Source organism: Mesocricetus auratus, unplaced genomic scaffold (assembly GCF_017639785.1).
Source record: "Mesocricetus auratus isolate SY011 unplaced genomic scaffold, BCM_Maur_2.0 Super-Scaffold_100026, whole genome shotgun sequence".
NCBI classification, from domain to species: domain Eukaryota; kingdom Metazoa; phylum Chordata; class Mammalia; order Rodentia; family Cricetidae; genus Mesocricetus; species Mesocricetus auratus.
In genome coordinates this window covers 24,241,541-24,260,179 of record NW_024429207.1, presented here as the reverse complement: position 1 = coordinate 24,260,179, position 18,639 = coordinate 24,241,541, and the positions used below count along the sequence as shown (strand labels likewise).

The 18,639-nt window shown below is 47.0% G+C and overlaps 1 protein-coding gene across 3 annotated transcripts in view; it reads right to left on the bottom strand.

Moving 5' to 3' along the window:
* The window catches only part of Rab11fip1 (RAB11 family interacting protein 1), a 38,560-nt gene that overhangs the window by 9,510 nt on the left and 10,411 nt on the right, over window positions 1-18,639 (bottom strand). For 2 of the 3 annotated variants that reach the window (XM_040731758.1, XM_040731759.1), the window contains exons 2-5: window positions 11,008-11,450; window positions 9,115-9,880; window positions 6,313-8,076; window positions 5,355-5,463 (exon numbers count right to left, since the gene is read on the bottom strand). In XM_040731758.1, coding sequence (XP_040587692.1) covers window positions 5,355-5,463; window positions 6,313-8,076; window positions 9,115-9,880; window positions 11,008-11,450 — 3,082 coding nt within the window. The remainder of the gene's footprint in view (window positions 1-5,354; window positions 5,464-6,312; window positions 8,077-9,114; window positions 9,881-11,007; window positions 11,451-18,639) is intronic. The other variant, XM_040731760.1, reaches the window with a different exon arrangement.

The following is an 18,639-nucleotide window of genomic DNA, read 5'->3' as shown; positions in this document are numbered from 1 at the left end:
TTGGATTAGTGAGCTCCAGGTTTAGTAAAAGGCCATATCTCAAAAATACAAGGTTTTGTTTTTTGTTTTTTGTTTTTTTTTTTTGTTTTTTCGAGACAGGGTTTCTTTGTGGCTTTGGAGGCTGTCCTGGAACTCACTCTGTAGACCAGGCTGGCCTCGAACTCACAGAGATCCGCCTGCCTCGGCCTCCCGAGTGCTGGGATTAAAGGTGTGCACCACCAACGCCCGGCCAAAAATACAAGGTTTTAAAAACAAAAAGTAGCCCTCCTATATACAAATGACAGACTGAGAAAGAAATCAGGGAAACAATACCCCTCAAAATAATATAAAAAAATATACCTTGGGATAACTCTAATCAACACTTATATAATAAAAACTTAATTTTTTTTTTTTTTTTTGGTTTTTCAAGACAGGGTTTCTCTGTATTGTTTTGGAGGCTGTCCTGGAACGCTCTGTAGACCAGAGCAGGCCTCCAACTCACAGAGATCCACCTGCCTCTGCCTCTCAAGTGCTGAGATTAAAGGCGTGACTTCAAGACACCGAAGAAAGAAACCAAAGAAGACATCAGAGGATGGAAAGATCTCCCATGCTCATGGACTGGTAGGATTAACAGTGAAAAGGGTCATTCTACCAAAAATAATTTACAGATTGAGTGCAATTCTCATCAAAATCCCAACACAATCCTTCACAAAAACTGAAAGGGCAATATCAGTTTTATACGGCAACACACACAAAAAAATTCCAGGATATCTAAAACAACCCTGAATAATAAAAGAACCGCTGGAGGTATCACCAACCTTCACCTCAAATTGTACTATAGAGCTACAATAACAGAAACACCATGGCATTGGCATAAAAACAGAAATGTTCATCACTGGAATCAAATTCAAGACCCAAACCCAATATCCACACACCTAAACTGTTTTTGACAAAGAAGCCAGAAATACACGCCAGAAAACACACACACACACACCCCAAAACCCAGCATCTTCAACAAATGGTGCTGATCAAACTGGATGTCTGCATGTAGAAGACTATAGATTCATCTTATCATCACCTTGCACAAAACTCAGCTACAAATGAATCCAGAACCTCAACATAAAGCTAGACACCCTGAATCTGAAAAAAGAGAAAGTAGGGATTAGCTCTGAACTCACTGGCAGGAAAAGCTGTTCTGAACACAACCCTGATAGCACAGGGACTAAGAACAACAATAAATAAATGGGATCTGATGAAACTGAAAAGCTTCTTATGACAAAGGAAATCACTATTCCGACAAAGTGAGAGGTTACAGGATAGGAAAGATCTTTAACAGCTACATAGCCAACAGAGGGTTAATATCTAAAATACTAAAGAACTAAAAAAAGGCTGGGCGGTGGTGGCTCACGCCTTTAATCCCAGCACTGGGGAGGCAGAGGCAGGTGGATCTCTGTGAGTTTGAGGCCAGCCTGGTCTACAGAGCGAGTTCTAGGACAGCCCCAAAAATAATACAGGGAAACCCAGTCTAGAACCCCCCAAAAAAAGAACAAAAAAAAAGACGACATAAAGAAAACAACTAAATTAAAAAATGAGCTCAGAAGATGAACTACCAATGGCTGAGCAACACTTAAAGAAATGTTCAGCATCATTAGTCATCAGGAAAATGGAAATAAAATGACTTTGAGACTTCCTCTTAGACCAGTCAGAACGAACACAATCAACAATACAAATGACAGCTCAGACTATTGAGCATGCACCCTAAGGGGAACACTCCTCCACTGCTGTACAGCCACTTTGGAAATCAGTGCGGCAGTTCCTCAGGAAGCTGGAATAGACCTCAAGATCCAGCTATACCACTCTTGGGCATATCCACAAAGGACTCAACACCCTACTCCCAAGACACTTGCCCATTCCTTACTATTCAGAGTAGCCAGAAATTGGAAACAGCCTAGATGCCCATCATTGAATGAAAAGATAAAGAACACATGACACATTTATACAATGGAATATTATTCAACTGTTTAAAAAACTGAAATCATGAAATTAATAGGCAAATGGATGGCACTAGGAAAAAATTATCCTGAGTGAGGTAACCCAGACTCAAAAAGGCAAATTCTGTAAGTATCTTATATGTGGATATTAGCTTTTACACAGGCTATATAGAGAGGTTAGAGATACAATAAGGGGCTGGGAGGGAGGGGAGGATCTCCCAAGGGAGAGGAAATAGAATGTCTAGTTACAGAGAATGGGGGATGGGGGAGATTGGAATGCGAAGGTTACATAGATAGGAGAAGGAAGAGGAAGTTAAGGGAGAGATAACTACCACTAAAGACCCCTTGAGTCATAGGGAAACCTACTACAGTATAAGCTTAAAATATATACATACACGAAGGAAATAAATGGAGTCACCAAATAACAAGGGAGACAAAGCCTCAACTAGACATCTCTCGACACCAAGTGCCAGAAATGAGTTATATCTAATTATTGGGCAAAGAAACACCCCCAAATACAGGCTATTGCTTATAGTAAAGCACTATTGCTAAAGATAACACCTATATAACTCAATAAACACAGAAAAGTTGTACTGATGCCTAACTAGAGCCTTCCCCTCTACAGACTAGAGTTCATGGTACTAGAAGTTGCTCTACATGCTACCAGAGGACAAAGAAAATACCAACCCAGCTACAAATCCTTCAATCTACAATGGTGGTCTGTCTGCCTGGTATAATACAGGCATAAAAACCAGGAGTGATAGCACACATCTTTAATCCCAGCACTTGGGAGGCAGAGGCAGGTAGATCTCTTGAGTTTGAGGCCAGCCAGCCTGCTCTACATAGTGAGTTCCAGGCCAGCCAGAGCTAATGTAAAGAGACCCATCTTTAAAAAAAAAATGGCACAGAAGTTGTGGGAATAACCAATCCCTGTCTGATGGGATTAAAAAGCCATTCCAGGTGATGGAACTCATACTGACAATGCTCCAGGAGCCAAGAACCTTAGACTAGATAGGCCACGGACCCAGGAGAAAACCAAATACTGCTAAAGGAACATAGCAACACAATGACTCCTAATCATATTCTGCTGTACCCATTGATAACTATGTCACCCCGCAATCATCAGAGAAGCTTCCTCCTGCAGGAGATGGCAACTAAGAAAGAGACCCACAACTGGACAACATACAGAAGACTAAGAGATCTTAGAACACTCAGTCCTAAGTGGAATGTCCCTGTCAAATCTCTCCCCTCAGGGCTCAGGGAACTCTGTGGAAGAGGAGGCAGAAAGAGGGAATGGAGAACACCAAGGAAACAAGTCCTTCTAGAAAAAACAGGACCGATATACATAATAAACTCAGAGACGGTGGCAGGGCACACAGGGCCTGCACAACTTCAAGCCAGATGGCTCCCAGTGCTGAGATAGAAAAGTAGACCTAAGTCCCCATCCCTAATCAGTAGCTATCCCCAACTGATAACCAATCGCAAAGGAAAAATTAGTTTCTGTAAGGTTGTCTCACTGGGTATACAAACCACACTTAAGGGCAAGCCCCATGCCCAGCAGTAGATAGATGGCCAACACAAAAAGAACTCAATGGTATTTTTGTAGATTTGTGTGTGTGTGTGTGTGTGTGTGTGTGTGTGTGTGTGTGTGTGTGTGTGTCTCATATTGCTTTGTTTGGGGATTTTTTTTTTAACCTTACTCAACTTTTGCTTGCATATTGTTTCCAATTTTGTATTTTTATAGGTTTGATTTTGTGTCTGTGTGTATGCTTTTTTCTTTTTATTCTGGTTTTAGTTTTGTTTTTACTGGCCTGTATGTTTTATATAGAGGGAGAAAGAAGACATGGATTTAAATGGGTGGGAAGGATCTGGGAGGAGATGAGGGAGGGAAAACCATGATATATTATATTAAATGTATGAGAATATATTATTTGAAAAAAATGATTTACAAGAAAAAAAGGTTGGCCGAGCATTGGTGGCACACGCCTTTAATCCCAGCACTCGGGAGACAGAGGCAGGCGGATCTCTGTGAGTTCGAGGCCAGCCTGGTCTACAAAGTGAGTTCCAGGGCAGCCTCCAAAGCTACAGAGAAACCCTATCTTGAAAAACCAAAAAAAAAAAAAAAAAAAGAAAGAAAGAAAGAAGAAAGGTGAAAAGCCATAGATGAAGACATTGGACTTCAGCAGACTTAAACTCCTGGCTCCTACACGCGTGCGCACACACCTACACAAACACCTGGAGACGCACATATGATTCACACCCAAGAAAATTAGAAGTAAAAGAGGACATGATGCACACAAGTTACTTTTCCGTGGTTCAGATTAGAAAGCAAAGCAAAAGCTACGCATGCAGTGGTGCACAGAGAAAGAGGGGGGGGGGGGCGGGAGGAGATAGAGCAAACTGGGCCAGATGTGAAGAACTGACCAATGCGGATGATGGCCCACAGGCGCTCTTTGTACTATTTCTGCAACTTTGTTAAATATCGGAAAATATGTTGAAGTACAGTGATAAAACTCGGTACATCTGTTATCAAGAATTTTACACTCTTGCCTAAAGATAGAAAAGAAGCCAGGCCGGGCTGGACCGACAGCCTCCAAAACAAAACAGAGAAACCCTGCCTCGTAAAACCAAAAAAAAACAAAAAACAAAAAAACAGAAAAGGAGCCGGGCAGTGGTAGGGGGGCACGCCTTTAATGACAGCACTCAGGAAGCAGAAGCAGGTGGATCTCTGTGAGTTCAAGAACAGCTTGGTCTACAGAGTGAGTTCCAGGACAGCTAAGGCTACCCAGAGAAACCCTGTCTTGAAGAAACAAAAAACAAACAAACAAAAAAAACATGGTGGTGGCACCTGCCCACAATCCCAGTACTCAAGAGGCTGAGTCATGAGGACTGCCATGAGTTTAGGGCAGCCTGAGCTACACAGTGAGTTCTAGGCCAACCTGAGCTACAGAAACCTTGTCTTTAAGAAAAACATAACAAAATGAATAAGCAAAAAAGTACCACCATACTCAACAGTGCCAGTGATAATCGTGTGGCTAGAGACAAGAAAGAATTCAGTGAGAAATAAGTAACTGTAAGCAAATGTAATTATCCATTTAGAGAAAAGTCTGGGGGCCCGCAGAGTTTATCCAGACTCCAAACACATCAGAGGTCTGCATACGTAATTCCCAGAACTGCCTGCCTAAGGCCTTTAACTTTTGCTGTTGCTTATTCTGAGACAGCATCTGGCCATCTTGCCCAGGCTGGTCTCCTAACTAAATGAGCTCAAGTCCTCCTCCCATCAGTCCCCAGTGAGGTTGCAATGACTGAGGCCAGCTGTCATGGTGCCTCTATATGTGCAAGCTCCCGCAGATCCTAACACACAAAAATCCTCAGATCACGTACCTTTATTATGGCTTCGTTGATCAGGTTCTCACTGATGATGGCAGCAGTTCCCAAGCTAGGGTTTGCAATCTTGGTGGCTGTTGTGTTCATTGGCTTCACGGGATGAAGCCTAGAAAGACAAGAGATGGATCTTTAAACTTTCAGTAACCACGAAGCTGAGAACTACCCATCTCAAAGATGGCTGCTGGCAAGACGAGCCAAGGGAAGGATATAATCTCTGGCCCAACATCCAGCTTATGCCTTAGCGCCTGTGGAATTCAAAGTAAAATGGATCAGAGAGCCACACACAACCAGCAAAGCTCATCCCTGGCTTGGGGGGTGAGGAGGGCCCCACCAGACGTTAAGTCCCCCAGTCTGCTTATAGACACAAGGACAGACAGTGTCTCAGGACGGGACATAGCTCTGTGACATAGTCCTCGCTCAGGATGTACAAGGCCTCAGGTTCCATCCCCAGCACTGCAAAAAAAAAAAAGTTTTCAATTTATTAAAATGAATAAAGAAGAAAGGAAGAAAGAAAGTTTCTCATCTGTGTGGGCAGCTACAGACTAGGACTCCACTAAGGGGCTCTGCAGAACCTTCTGGCTCCTACAGTAAGGGAGGGTGCACATCACGCGATCTGCTCTTGGAGCAGTTCTCAGAGGAAGTTTTCAATATTGCTTTGTTCTACCATGTGGTCTCATCTGGCTTCTGAGACTCTGGAGACCCAAGTGTCCCATATTTCCATAGCTAGAGCTTTGTCACACTGTAGAAGCATTCCTAAGCTATCTTTGGAGACTCCTATGTCTTTGCTACGGACACGGCTGGATCTTGAGTCCCTGCCAAGCCTGGCCAGCGAGCGAAGCGGGCCAATTCTGACACTGGGACATCCATTCAGTTTGGAGGCATAGTCTCTGCAGGTGAAAGCAAAGAGAGGACATCTTTCCCATGCACAAAGACACGTTTCCCCATCATCTCTCACCTGTGCTTGGCCGCCCCAACTCCAGCATTTGGCTGAGCTGAGGCTGGATGTATCTCTGAGGGCGTGACCCAGGCTTGTAGAAGTGGCTTCTTCTTGCCAAAATTTTCAACTTTAGCGGCTGAGCCTTCTGTTGTTTTTTTTGGAGAGTCTGCTACACTGGTATGGGGAGTGTCGGAATGTGGAGAGCCAGGCAAAGAGTGTGCAGCAGAAAAGGTTGCAGAGGGTGAGGGGCTGGGCCCCGGGGAGCCCTGGGACGTGTGGAGAGGCGAACCTGGCCTCCCACCTCCCTTCCGTTCCTCTTCCTCGACACTACCAGGGCCAGGGGACCGTTTATTCACTCTTGAGCTCTTGCCAGCGTGTGACTTAGGAGTTCCCGATGCTGCCGTGTGCTGGGAAGGAGCCACTGCGGGAACCTCTGGCCTGAAGTCGTGAAGATTCTCCACGAGCACTGACCCATGTGCCCTGCCACTGGGTCCCTCTGCTTTCTCCACACCAGAAGGCGACACATTCCTAGGAGGAATTCCCGCTTCTGGCTCGGCTGCCTTCCCTCCATCTCCAGATTCATCTACTCTTTCGTCGTCCGAAGCCACTTCGGGAATGGAAGGAAGAGAAAAGCTCAGATCAGCCATGACAGGAGGTTTCCCATCAGAGGCAGAAGGAAGGTCACTCAGGGGGTCAGACAGCAGGCCTTCGTGATCACTGGCCTTGCTCTGATACCGTGTCACGAGGCCATCATTCTCCTCAACCATCCAGAGCCTGGCACCACCTCTTCCTGGGCTGACTTCACTTGTGGGGTCTTCAGAGAAACTGTCACTTTCAGAAGGGATGGACTGAGCTGCTGTTGTCACAGGATCCTCTCCTGTGCCTTCTGTGTGGGGACACTCTGGAGACTCTTCATCGGGCATGCTTGCAGCAACAGGTCCTTCCCGTGTCAGCTGCTGCTCTTCCTCAAGCCCAGTGGGTTTTTCTGTTTCTTCTTCTACAACGAGCTGTTCAGAAAAGGACACACGCTTCCTGACTCTCTTTTGACCTCCACTGGCATTCGGATTCATCCCTTTGTGTTTCTGGGCTGCGCTGTCAAACAGGGAGGCTGCCTCTTCCTCTTGAACAAGGGGCGCTGCTTCTCTGGCTGTAGAAGTCACTCCACCGTTGTGATCATTCTCCACAAAAGACCTAGACGGATGCTCAGAGTCTGTGTTTCCCCCTGTGGGGGACTTCTCAGCGGGGTTTGCAATTCTGCCACTGCTGAGGGAAAGCACAGGGGGTTCTTCCTGGGCCTCTTCAGGTGAGGGGACATGGTGTTGCTGGGGGAAAGGAACTGTCACAAGTTCTTCAGGCTGCCCTGACTCATCCCTGCCGGCTTCCTTCCCTGCGCCTGTCTCCCTGGTCTCGCCCCCTGAAGACTCTTCAGCCCCTTTCGGTGCTGGGATGGTAAGGTGTTTGTAAGGTGAACCCAAGGCAGAAGAACCAGTGTTTGGAGCTGGTGTTAAGCTCTCCCTCTGAGAGTCCGCTCTGAGGAGCAGAGGCGGCTCTTCAGGATCGGCCTCCCCTCTGCCTGTGGGGGGCCAGTGTTCAACTGGAGTAGATGTGGAGATGGGAGCTGCCAGGGGAGAGGAGAAAGAGGAGGAGGCAGAAGGACTTTCAGAGGATTGTGTCTCGGAGTCACCCATCACATCAGAAAAGATAGGAGGAAGAGTAGGAGCCAGAGCAGAGTCAGGGAAGGGAAGCCTGGCTTTGGGCTGGGCCTTTGGAGGTACTTCCAGTCTGCAAAAAGGACAAAATAAAATCTGCAGGTCAGTTGCAGATGCATTACAAGAAACATAAAAATTGTCATCAAAGAGGGACAGTTTTTTTTACACCTGGGGACAGGATCTACAAAGTCAAGGGAACAGCAATTCTTGACATACAAATGGATCACTTTTGTTTCTTTAGTGCTGGGGACTCAAAGCCAGGGCCTCATACATGCTAATTAAATACTACACCGCTGATGTGTGCTCTCCCCACTGAAGGACACACTGTCGGGCACTAAGCACACCTGTTACACATTTGTTGCAATGCGAATGGAAAGTTTCAGTGGGAGCAAGAAACAGCCTACAGTTCCTTTCAGTGATATACTGAAAGTCACGAGCACTGACTGGGCAAAATGCACCTAAAAAGTTCAGAACGGAAAATAAAAAAGGCATAACAAAAGGCAACAACAAGTATGGATTTTGGAGGGAAAAAAAAAAAAACCTGTGTGCACAATCTCCAAAAGTTTGTCTTTCCGCCCCACACCAGAGAAATGTCAACGTGGGAGTCGCTCAGAAAAGCAGCTCCTTCAGGTTGAGGCAGGCTCTCGTGATCAGGCACAGAGGAAACACAGAATGGTCACGGGTACACTAAAGGGTAGACCAAGGGTCTCTCACATCAGTAAGCTGACGCCAAGTGCCAGGAGAGGCAACCGTCTCCACTGGCAGCGCCCTGAAAACTTAGACACGGTTCTGCCCATGTACCCGACACAACCAGGTCATATGCTCAGAATTGGCCACAGACTGTCTCCTTTCACTGGAGTCTCTGGTTAGCTCACTGAGAAAAACAACCCCCACCCACGCACGGCTGAGCTGTGTGTGGCTTTAGGCTGGGAAACACCTCTGTCCTCAGCGCCAGGCAAGCCAGGCCAGCAGAGGTGACTGGTTCAGAAGACTTAAGACTAGCAGACCTTTGCACACACATCCTGAAACTGACCAGATTTGCTCTAGTGGAAACTGCTCAATACCAGGTAGTGGCAGAGAAAGGCCCCACATGAAAAAGACTAGGACTTACCGAGGTTTTACAGCTTTGGTCTGGGGAGCCCTTGGAGCGGGAACTGGTGGCTTCGGCTCAGACTTAGACTCCAGGTCTGCTTCTGGGTTTGAGATCTGAACATCTTCAAAGGGATTCAGGGAGTTGCCCCACTGTGAGGTAACAGGTGCAACATCTCTCTCAGACCTGCGGCCAAGGTCTTCCTCCCTCAGCTGGGTTTCCGTGCCCTCGCTTTGCCTCTCCTTCTCTTTCTCTGAGACAGTGGGAAGAGGCTCGCCTTCACCGCCTTTCGCCACATCTTTCTTTCCTGTCACCAGAGAGAGCAAAGAGGATTTCTTGTTCTCCTGCTTCTTGCTGTCTTTTGTAGCCTCCGTGTTTGCTGGAGACATGCTCTCTCTACTGTCCCCACTGGTCAGGGGTCGGTAGGACGGCAAAGACATGGACTTCACAGAATCCTTGCTGGAAGAGTCGGACAGTCGCCTGTCAGCGGTCACGCTACCTCCTTCCCCTGGCTCCTTAGGAGATCGGGCAGCCAGGTTCTCCGTGGAAGAGAACACATGCTTCCTCCTGAAGGCCTGCGGGGACGGGGAATTCGAAGGGCTGCTGTCCTTGATCTCACTCTTGGCCTCTGGCTGCTCCATGTAAACATGGTTCCCGTTGATGCACAAGTTAGATCTCGAAAGGGAGTCAGTCTTGGACCGGAGGCCCCCGAGGAAGGACAGCCCCTCTTTCTTGGTCTGGTTCAGTTGTGTATGGTCTGCGCTGGGTGTTCGCTTGTGGGACATGACTGGGAAGAAAATAAACAACACAAGGGATAAGTTCTGGAGAGATGGTTCAGGGAGTAGAGGTGTTTACTGCAAAGCTGGTGACCTCAGTTAAATCCCCACATGGTCAAAAGAGAACCCACGCCCACCAGCTAGCCTCTGACCTTCAGACACACTAAATTAAAAAATGAAGCTGAGGATACAACTCCGAGTTAAAGCGTTTGTCTTTCGTACTCCAGGCACTGGGGTGCAATCTCTAGGAACAAAATCAAACAAATAAAAAGAGAAATTACATGAGTGAGGGATCTGAGGCAAAGCTCAGTGACGTAGTTCTTGATTAGCACGTACGATGCCGTCATTTTCATCCTCAGCATCACAAAGACAGGAAGAGGGGAGGCGCAGAGGTGGGGTTGGTATAATAAGTAGTTGCAATGGGCAGGGGCATCTGTCAATCTATCAGCATCTGCATACATCTTCAATCGTGGTAACCGATAGGAAGGTGCTACTGTTGCCTAAGCATCCTCCTGCACACAAGATGGTTCCCCACAAGAAGAATTATCAATCCAAACAGTCATCGATGCCGAAGTTAAGCAATTCTGTGTTAAACCAGTGGAAAAGGCTATGTTCTCCACAGAGTAACAAAATCTGGCTAGTAAAAGGGATTCAGTAACTGAAGCTGAAGTTCAAAATACAAAATTTGAGTCGAGGAGACTGGACTACTTAGCTTCTGCCAGGGATGTACCACATGGGAAGTTAGGCACGTGATAGAAACTCAGCTGACGTCTGAAGAATTAATGAAGTGTCAGACATACGACATGGGCCTATTACAACACGGTCCTATAGTCTCACTCTATTACATACAGCAGGTGCTAGGGGTATGGCCAGTGTGAGAGCATTTGCCCAGCATACTCAAGGCCCTGGGCCAGATCCCAGGACTGTGAAAAAAACCAAACAGCCGCAAAACCCCCTCAAACCCACTTATTCTGTGAGCTCCAAAACCCTTGGAGAAGACATTTGTATTCTCTTGAGAAACAAAGCCTCACTGAACGTCGTCACCAGCATCGCTGTGGTAACTAAAACCCAAAGACCCGCCTCTTCCTTCTCAGAGCGAAGGTTAGGGAAGCAGATGAGTTAGCAGACAGGAACTCACCATCCGAGGCGGAGGAGGACTCATCCTCGTTGTCATCATCGTCCCACCGGGACTGCAAGTCGCCGGGACGAAGCAGCACTTTGTCCAGCTTGGAAGTAGGCAGGACAGACATGGACTGGGAGAGCGGCGTCTTCTGCAAATTCGACTTGGAAAACAAAGTCTTGATCTTTGATTTCTTTTTCTTGTCTTTTGAGAAAGACTCCTCGTCGCTGTCCACTGAGGGTGTCGTGCTGGGGACAATGGCTGAAGCGGTGTCCGACTCGCCATCCTTATTCTTCCCTTTGATCTTGTCTTTCAGTTTTCCAAATGGATTCCGAGACTTATCTTTCATGGAGAGGTCAAACATGCTGGCGGTCATGTTGTTTCTCATGAACTGGATGTCGACCTCAATCTCTCCCCGCTCTTTGTCCTTCTTTCCTGGTTTGGACTTCAAGGTGTACCATCTAGAGGAGGAAAAGATGAGAGGTTACCTTTGCATGGAAGCAGCTCCAAGGGGCTCCTGACGTCACCAGTGATTTCCTCTCTGCTGCTCTCAGCTCTCACACGAACGCTCTTCTACACTGTCTCAATGAGGAGTGAGCGGGTGGGGAACAATACAGAACTTTGCTTTTATTTATTCGGTTTTGTAGTGCAAGGGATGGAACCATGCCATCGAACAGGCAAGTGTTCTTACCTCAAGCTATATCCCTAGCCTAGCCCTGAACTTTTTTTTTTTGGTCCATATGCTAGACAAGGGTATGTCTAATACTTATGTTTTCACAAACTCAAAGGATTCTTGTCAGTTCCAGAAAGCCAAATTGAACCCATCCAAACAGGTCAGATTCACTCCAAATATTATTCAACCTCTCCCTGGTCCTGGAACTCCCTTCCCTCATCTTGGGACCCCTCGGGAACCCCTCCCTCATCTTACAATCTTCCCTACAAATGCCAGGACCTAAAAAAGAAAATTTTAAACCTAACTTTGTTCTCTACTCTGCTAACATCTTGCCAGATCTACAGAGGCGCCAGACAGTCCCTTACAGCCTGGACTACAGAGAGTCCCATACGCCCTGGACTACAATAGAACAACCAGCATGGCAACACCCCAACTTTCTCAGGTTCCCCCAAAGATGATCGACGCCCCAAGGTCAGCAGGAAGCAGTCTTAAGAACTCAACGTCCTTGATCCCGAACCTGCCACGTCTAACACCCCCATCTCTTTTTAATCATAAATAAAGGTGGGAATGAAAGGTTCAGGCATTACTCTGGCCTGCCCTGTTACTTGGCAGGATGCGCTCAGGCAACACTCTGGCCAGCCCAGAGTTCCGTGAGAACCAGGCAGGTGCAAAGGACCCCTTTAAGGGACTGACCCCTGCCCGTTTACTCTCTCTTACTCCTCTTCCTCTCTTACTCTCTCTTACTCTTTTGCTCTTGCTCTTACTCTCTCTCTCTCTCTCTCTCTCTCTCTCTCTCTCTCTCTCTCTCTCTCTCTCTCTCTCTCTCTCTCTCTCTCTCTCTCTCATCTCTCTCTCTCTGCTCCCCTTTTCCCTCCCCGTCCACCAATAAACTCCACGTGGGATCGTTGAGTCGCGGTCTGTGTCTCCTTACTGGATAAACCTAAACGTTTTAACAACACTACCTTAGTCAGGTGTGGTGGCGCATGCCTTTAATCCCAGAAGCTGGGAGGCAAAGGTAGACAGATCTCTGTGAGTTTGAGGCTACCAGGGCTACATAATGAGACCCTATCTCAGAAAATAAAAAAGACAGGGACTAACAGAGACCCACAACTGGACAATATGCAGAGAGTGAGAGACCTTGGGACATTAAGTCTTAAGTGGGATATCGCCATCAAATCCCTCTCCACCCCCACCCCCCACCCTGGGCTCAGGGAATTCGGTGGAAGAGGAAGTGGAGAGACTGTAGGAGCCAGAGGGAATGGAGGACACCAAGGACGGTAGACTTTCTAGACACAATGGGACTGGGGCACATATGAGCCACAGGGACTGTAGCAGCGTGCACAGGGCATGCAGAGGTTCAAGCCAGATGGCTCCCACGGATGAAAGGGAGAAGTGGACACGTGCCCCCATCCCTAACCCAAAAGCCTCCAGCTGACAAACACTGGCAAATGAAAATTAATTTTCTGCAATGGAGTTTCCATGGGTAGACAAACCACACTTAAGGGCAGGCCCAGCAGTAGATAGCCAAATCAAATGAATTCAATACATTTGCAGATTTTTTTTGTCTCATATTGCTTTGTTCAGACATTTTTAACCTTATTGATCTTTTGCTTGTATATTATGATTTTGGATTTTGTGTGTCTATGGATTTTGCTTTCTGTGTTTCTTTTTCTTTTCTTTTTTTAAAAATTCTGATATGTTAAGCCAGTCAGTGGTGGTACACTCCTCTAATGCCAGCATTTGGGAGGCAGAGGCAGGTGGATCTCTTGAGTTCAAAACCAGCCTTATCCACAAAGAGAGACCCTGTCTTGAAAAACAAAAGAAATGAAACAAAAAAAAAAGTCTGGTATGTTTGTTTTATTTGCCTGTTTGTTTTCTAAAGAGAGAAAGAAGGCAAGGAGTTGGGTGGGTAGGAAGATCTGGGAGAAGTTGGGGGAAGGGAAACCTTTATCAGAATATATAGCATGAAAAAATTATTTCCAATAAGAAAAAGACAGAATAATACTCAAATCTCTCCTCAAAAAAAGCAAGACCCCACCTCAAAATAAAGAAAAGAATTATATCAAAATTAGTTCCAATGTCATATTTTCCTTCAGTAAGGACAGTTAAGTTATTGTACAAATTTACATATAAATATCAGACGGCACAGCAGTTAAGCGCACTGGCTGCTCTTCCCGAGAATCCTGGTTCAATTCCCAGCATCCATATGGTGGCTCACAACCATCTATAACTCCAGTTCCAGGAGATTCAGCACCCTCTTCTGCCTCCACAGGAATTGCACGCACATGGTACACAGATACACATGCAGGCAAAACACCAACAAACGTTTTTTTTTTTTTTTAATTTACGCTTATAGAAAGGAATAAAGCCTGACAGGGAGAAAAAGAACATACAAAATTCTGTTTCAAGAAGAAAAAGAGGATTTTCAAAAAAGCTACAAATGACAAACACTAAATTATGATTCCATTCACATGAGGGACCCAGAGCTGGGAAATTCATTGAGATAGAAAGCAGAATGGTGGTTGAGGGGGCTGGGAATAGGCAGAACAGGGAAGCAATGCCTGACGAGCACTAAACTCTGGTTTAACCTGGAAAAAATGAAAAGTTTCTGGAGATGGATGTGAATGGATACACAGCTGCACACTTGAGGTGGTTAAAATGGTACATTTTAGTCTGGGAATGTAGTCAATGGTGGAATACTTGCCTGGCATTATGAGATGCCTTGGGTTCAATCCCCTGGTTCATTAAGAAATTGCTCAATTCTGCACTTTGTCACAATTTGAAATAATGAAAACCTGGCCAGGAAGCATTAACATGTGACTTAGCCATCAGAAAAGAATATTTCAAACATCCCTCAAGTGTTCTACATGGCCCTTTGCAAGCTACTTCAAGATATGGCAAACAATGGGGTACCAGACTTAGACTGCAAACTTCAGAAAGGGGGATCTCCTTGGCATTCATGTTTCATCTGGAAACCTGATCTCTGGTGAACTGGGAGCCCAATTCATTGCAGGTGCATTATGGGACAACCAATTCCAAATACCCAGCCTCCAGAGAGTCACCCACAGGCCATCTCGCAAATGAAGAACTAACTTCCTTTTTTTTTTTTTCAGTGACCTACTTAAAAGCCTAGGGCCTAGACTTTAAGGAAATGATGGTTTTGTCCAAATGAGCATAACTTCCTCTCACCTCCAACAGCAGCTCAGCAAAGGTCAATTCCCCTCCCCCAGCAAAGGCGACCCACCCTCCATCTTTGGCTCACTCTGTACACAGGAAAGCTGAACCCTAACCCTCCAACTGCATTTGCAGCATGCCCTGCCTTCATCACGTGTGCCGGAGCCTCACTGGAGCCCCACAGGAGGGCACGGTGGGCACTTTACAGGTGAAGGAGACGACGCTTAGAAACTGCTCCGATTCCAGGGCCGTTGCAGACCTTAGGAAGGATTCCCCGTATTCCAAGTTCCTCTTCCTGAGGCTCACTTTAAGATGATTGTCCTGATTCATTTTCAAATTCTTTCTGAGGGGGGTTTAAAACATCCCCTCCCCTTTGTAGTGTGTGTGTGTGTGTGTGTGTGTGTGTGTGTGTGTGTGTGCTAAGCCCAGTCCATACACCTTCAACCTAGATATCCTAAAATAAAAGGAGAGGGGAAAACTCCAACACGATCTGCCATCTGTCAGAACCTGTAAGATGACCACCGAAGATCCAATCCACAAAACTGCCAGGAAGGACTTGAGCGGCATCAAGAAACACAGCCAAGACCCAGCAAGGTGAAGCCAGATGCCAGCCAGGACTGGCAAAGAGAACTCTTTCACAGTTTTAGAGCTACAAATGTGAAGCAGCGGTCAGGGGGAGCACAGCCGTAGCTGGAAGATGCGGGTCTAACTTGATTCTCCCAGCAAGCCTCCTACATCGTCTAGGGCAGGGCCTGGCCTGGAATACTTTGCATATTTGTCAAGAGGTTGAGAGGATTAGTTGTGTTTTTCCTTCCCTGATAGTCACGTGGTAAGCGTGGTTGCCTTGGTGATGAAAGGTGTCTGGCTTTTGTAATATTACTCGTAGGCACCTGAAAAGGAGAAGTGGCTGAAAGCTGAACGTAAAGTACAGCTGACTGCTGACCATAGCAGGGGCTGCAGGCATCAGGGCCATGCAGGGAGAAGGGGTTGGGGCTAGGGCTTCTCCACCAGTCTTCCGAGGCAGGCAAACGCGTTCAAGACCTTCAGAGCATGCCACCTGACCATTCCCGGCGGCCGGCTTGCCTTCCTAAAGGTTATACCGGCCAAAGTGTTTATTCTAAGCAACCTTGTAGCCAACCCCAGGATGCTCCCACCTATTATTACCCGCCGCCCAAGCACTGGAGTGGGACTGCCTTTCCAAACCTCTGCACCCGTGTGAGCAACACCAACTGTTCTTGCTGCTTTGTTTTCATAAGCAAACCTGAATTCAACCAGCCGGCAACTGAGGAAGCTCCAGAGTCTCGAGGGAGCATGAGAAGCAGGGTCGGAATCACAGGCAGAGCAAGCTCCCAACAAATGCCATCTAGAATGTTCCGACTACGGCAGGGAAAGAAATGCTTCTGCCAATACAATCCCGACATGCTTGTCATCAGCCCAAGCAGAAGCCACAGTGAAATCGCCTGACAGCAGAGAAGACATTCTTTTTATTGTTTTTAAAAAACTCTTTATATACATTACAGCCTGATCACAGTTTCGCTTCCTCTATTCCTTCCAGTCGCCCCCCCCCAACTTTCCCGCTCCTCTAGATCCACTCATCCTTTTCCATTTAAAGACGGAGGGAGGGGGGAGAGGGAGTGGGGAGAGAGACTGCAGGCATCCCAGCGACATCAGCTGAACACAGCATAATAAATCACAATAAGCCAGGCACAAATCCTCATACCAAAGTCGGACAAGGCAACCCAATGAGGAAATGGTCCTAAGGGGCACACAAAAGAGTGAGAGATACCCCCACCCCCCTGCCTCGCCCCTACCAACACACAGTTAGGAGTTTCAAAGACCACAGAAACCACAGCCCACATGCGGAGGACCCAGGTCAGACACATGCAGGCGCCCTGATTGCTGCTGGTTCAGTCTCTGTGAGCCCCTATGGGCCCTGTTTAGTTGACTCTGCGGGTTGCGTTCTCGTGGTCAGACAAGATATTCTAAAGAGATACTGTGTCCCAAATACTAAAATTTCCTCAGGAGAGTCGCACTGCTGGCTAGAGGAGGAAACTCTCTCGCAGGAAGAGATTTCACACAGTTCTGGCAACTTATCATATGACTACTTAACAGGATACATCGGAGTCAGGTAATGTTGCTGGACGATGGGAGGCGGGGGAGTCACACCAAGATAGGACTGCTTAATTATGCGGACCGTTAGCGCTGTATTTAAGCCCAGTCAGACTCGGGGCCGCGGCCGGCCGTGTTGAATAACCCCCCTTTCCCAGTATTACTTGTCTCTTCCGTGGCTCACTGGGGCAGGTGGGCAAGCAAGCCTTTGATCTGCCAGAGCCCAGGCTTTGAGCCTGAAAACTCCATTAACAAAGCTCACGAATGACTCACCCTCTGGAATCCCAAATCGGATTATGGCTGTGGGCTTCAACACCATTTTTCGGTGGTTTTGTCTGTTGTTTTTTGCCTTTAGTTCACTTCATTCCTGCCCACCCAGAGAAGCAGTTGGTAAATAATCTGTGACCCAGCATGGCCACCCAGCCTACAGTTGCAGGGTTGCAGCGTAGGTGATCGGCATTACCTTTCACACGGAGCCAGGGAGCTTCCATTATCTTTCCATCAGGGCTGGGCTCTTTTTTTCTGTCCAAAGGGCAGAGTGCAGCAGGAAAGCCATAATCCCACGCAACAAGTTTTATTTTAAAGTCCACGATATGAAAAGTTCTTTCACCTACCAAAAAATGAAACCCTAGGGTCTTGTGTATAAGAGGCAGGGGCTCCATCCTGGGCTGGGTGCCCTTGTAGGTAACATTTTCTAGTGACAACAGGTTAGCATAAGCATTCTGATCACATGAGATGCCAGAGAACAAGAAACTTGGTCCCTTACTTGTGCCAATCCTTCCCCATGCTCTCCTAGAAACAATGACCAGTTCTGTATTCTCCCAAGTGGAAAAAAAAAAAGTGTTATCCAAATAATCTACCTTGTGGTGTTTAGGTAGGGCTTCTTTTCTGGGGTTGGGGTGGAGTGTGTGAGGGCTCCCAGATAATGTAACAGCTAAAAAATCTATCAAATATTGTTTATGTTTCCTAGATATATACAGAGGTGTCTTAAAGGAGATAATACTGATAATCCTGGCACTTGGGAGACGGAGGCAGGAGGATCATGAGAGACCAGTCTTGGGTACACAGTGAGACAAAGCCTGTTCTTGTTGGGGGACAGGGAGGAGGGAGAAGGGAGGGTGAACTAGGGAATGCTGAGGAAGACAGGATCTTCCTCCACAGATGAGGGAAACGCGGCTCCTCCCATCACATCCCTACAGCTCCCACTGGTGGGTTCAGAACTGCCAGGAACACCTCAGAAGCAACATTATGTGGCCGGCGGAGCGAACATGCTTTTCACATTGCAGAAGGCGGCCACACGTAGAGAATTCACGCTCTTCGAGGTCCTATGCAAACACATCTGTCAGCTTTGCACTGCAGTTACAGTGGTGAAGAGGCCCACGGCTTGCCTCTCCGTCGGGGAGGAGAACGGGCACCACACACCACAAAGCATCAGCTACGGGGACAGGGACTGCCTGCCTTCTATTTCCTTTTGTTTTTAATCTGAAAATGACATTTGTTACTTGTTTATTTGGATGTGTGCACACACTGTATGTACGGTAGCAACCGTGCCATGGTGACACCTAGCAGGGGTCAGGAGTGGCTCCCAAGTACGGAAGGGTTTGACAGCAAGTAAGTCCCTTTACCCACTGAACCTCACTACTGCTCCTGCTGCCAATTCCTAACTTTAAACATGGGGGCCACTGCTGGAAACT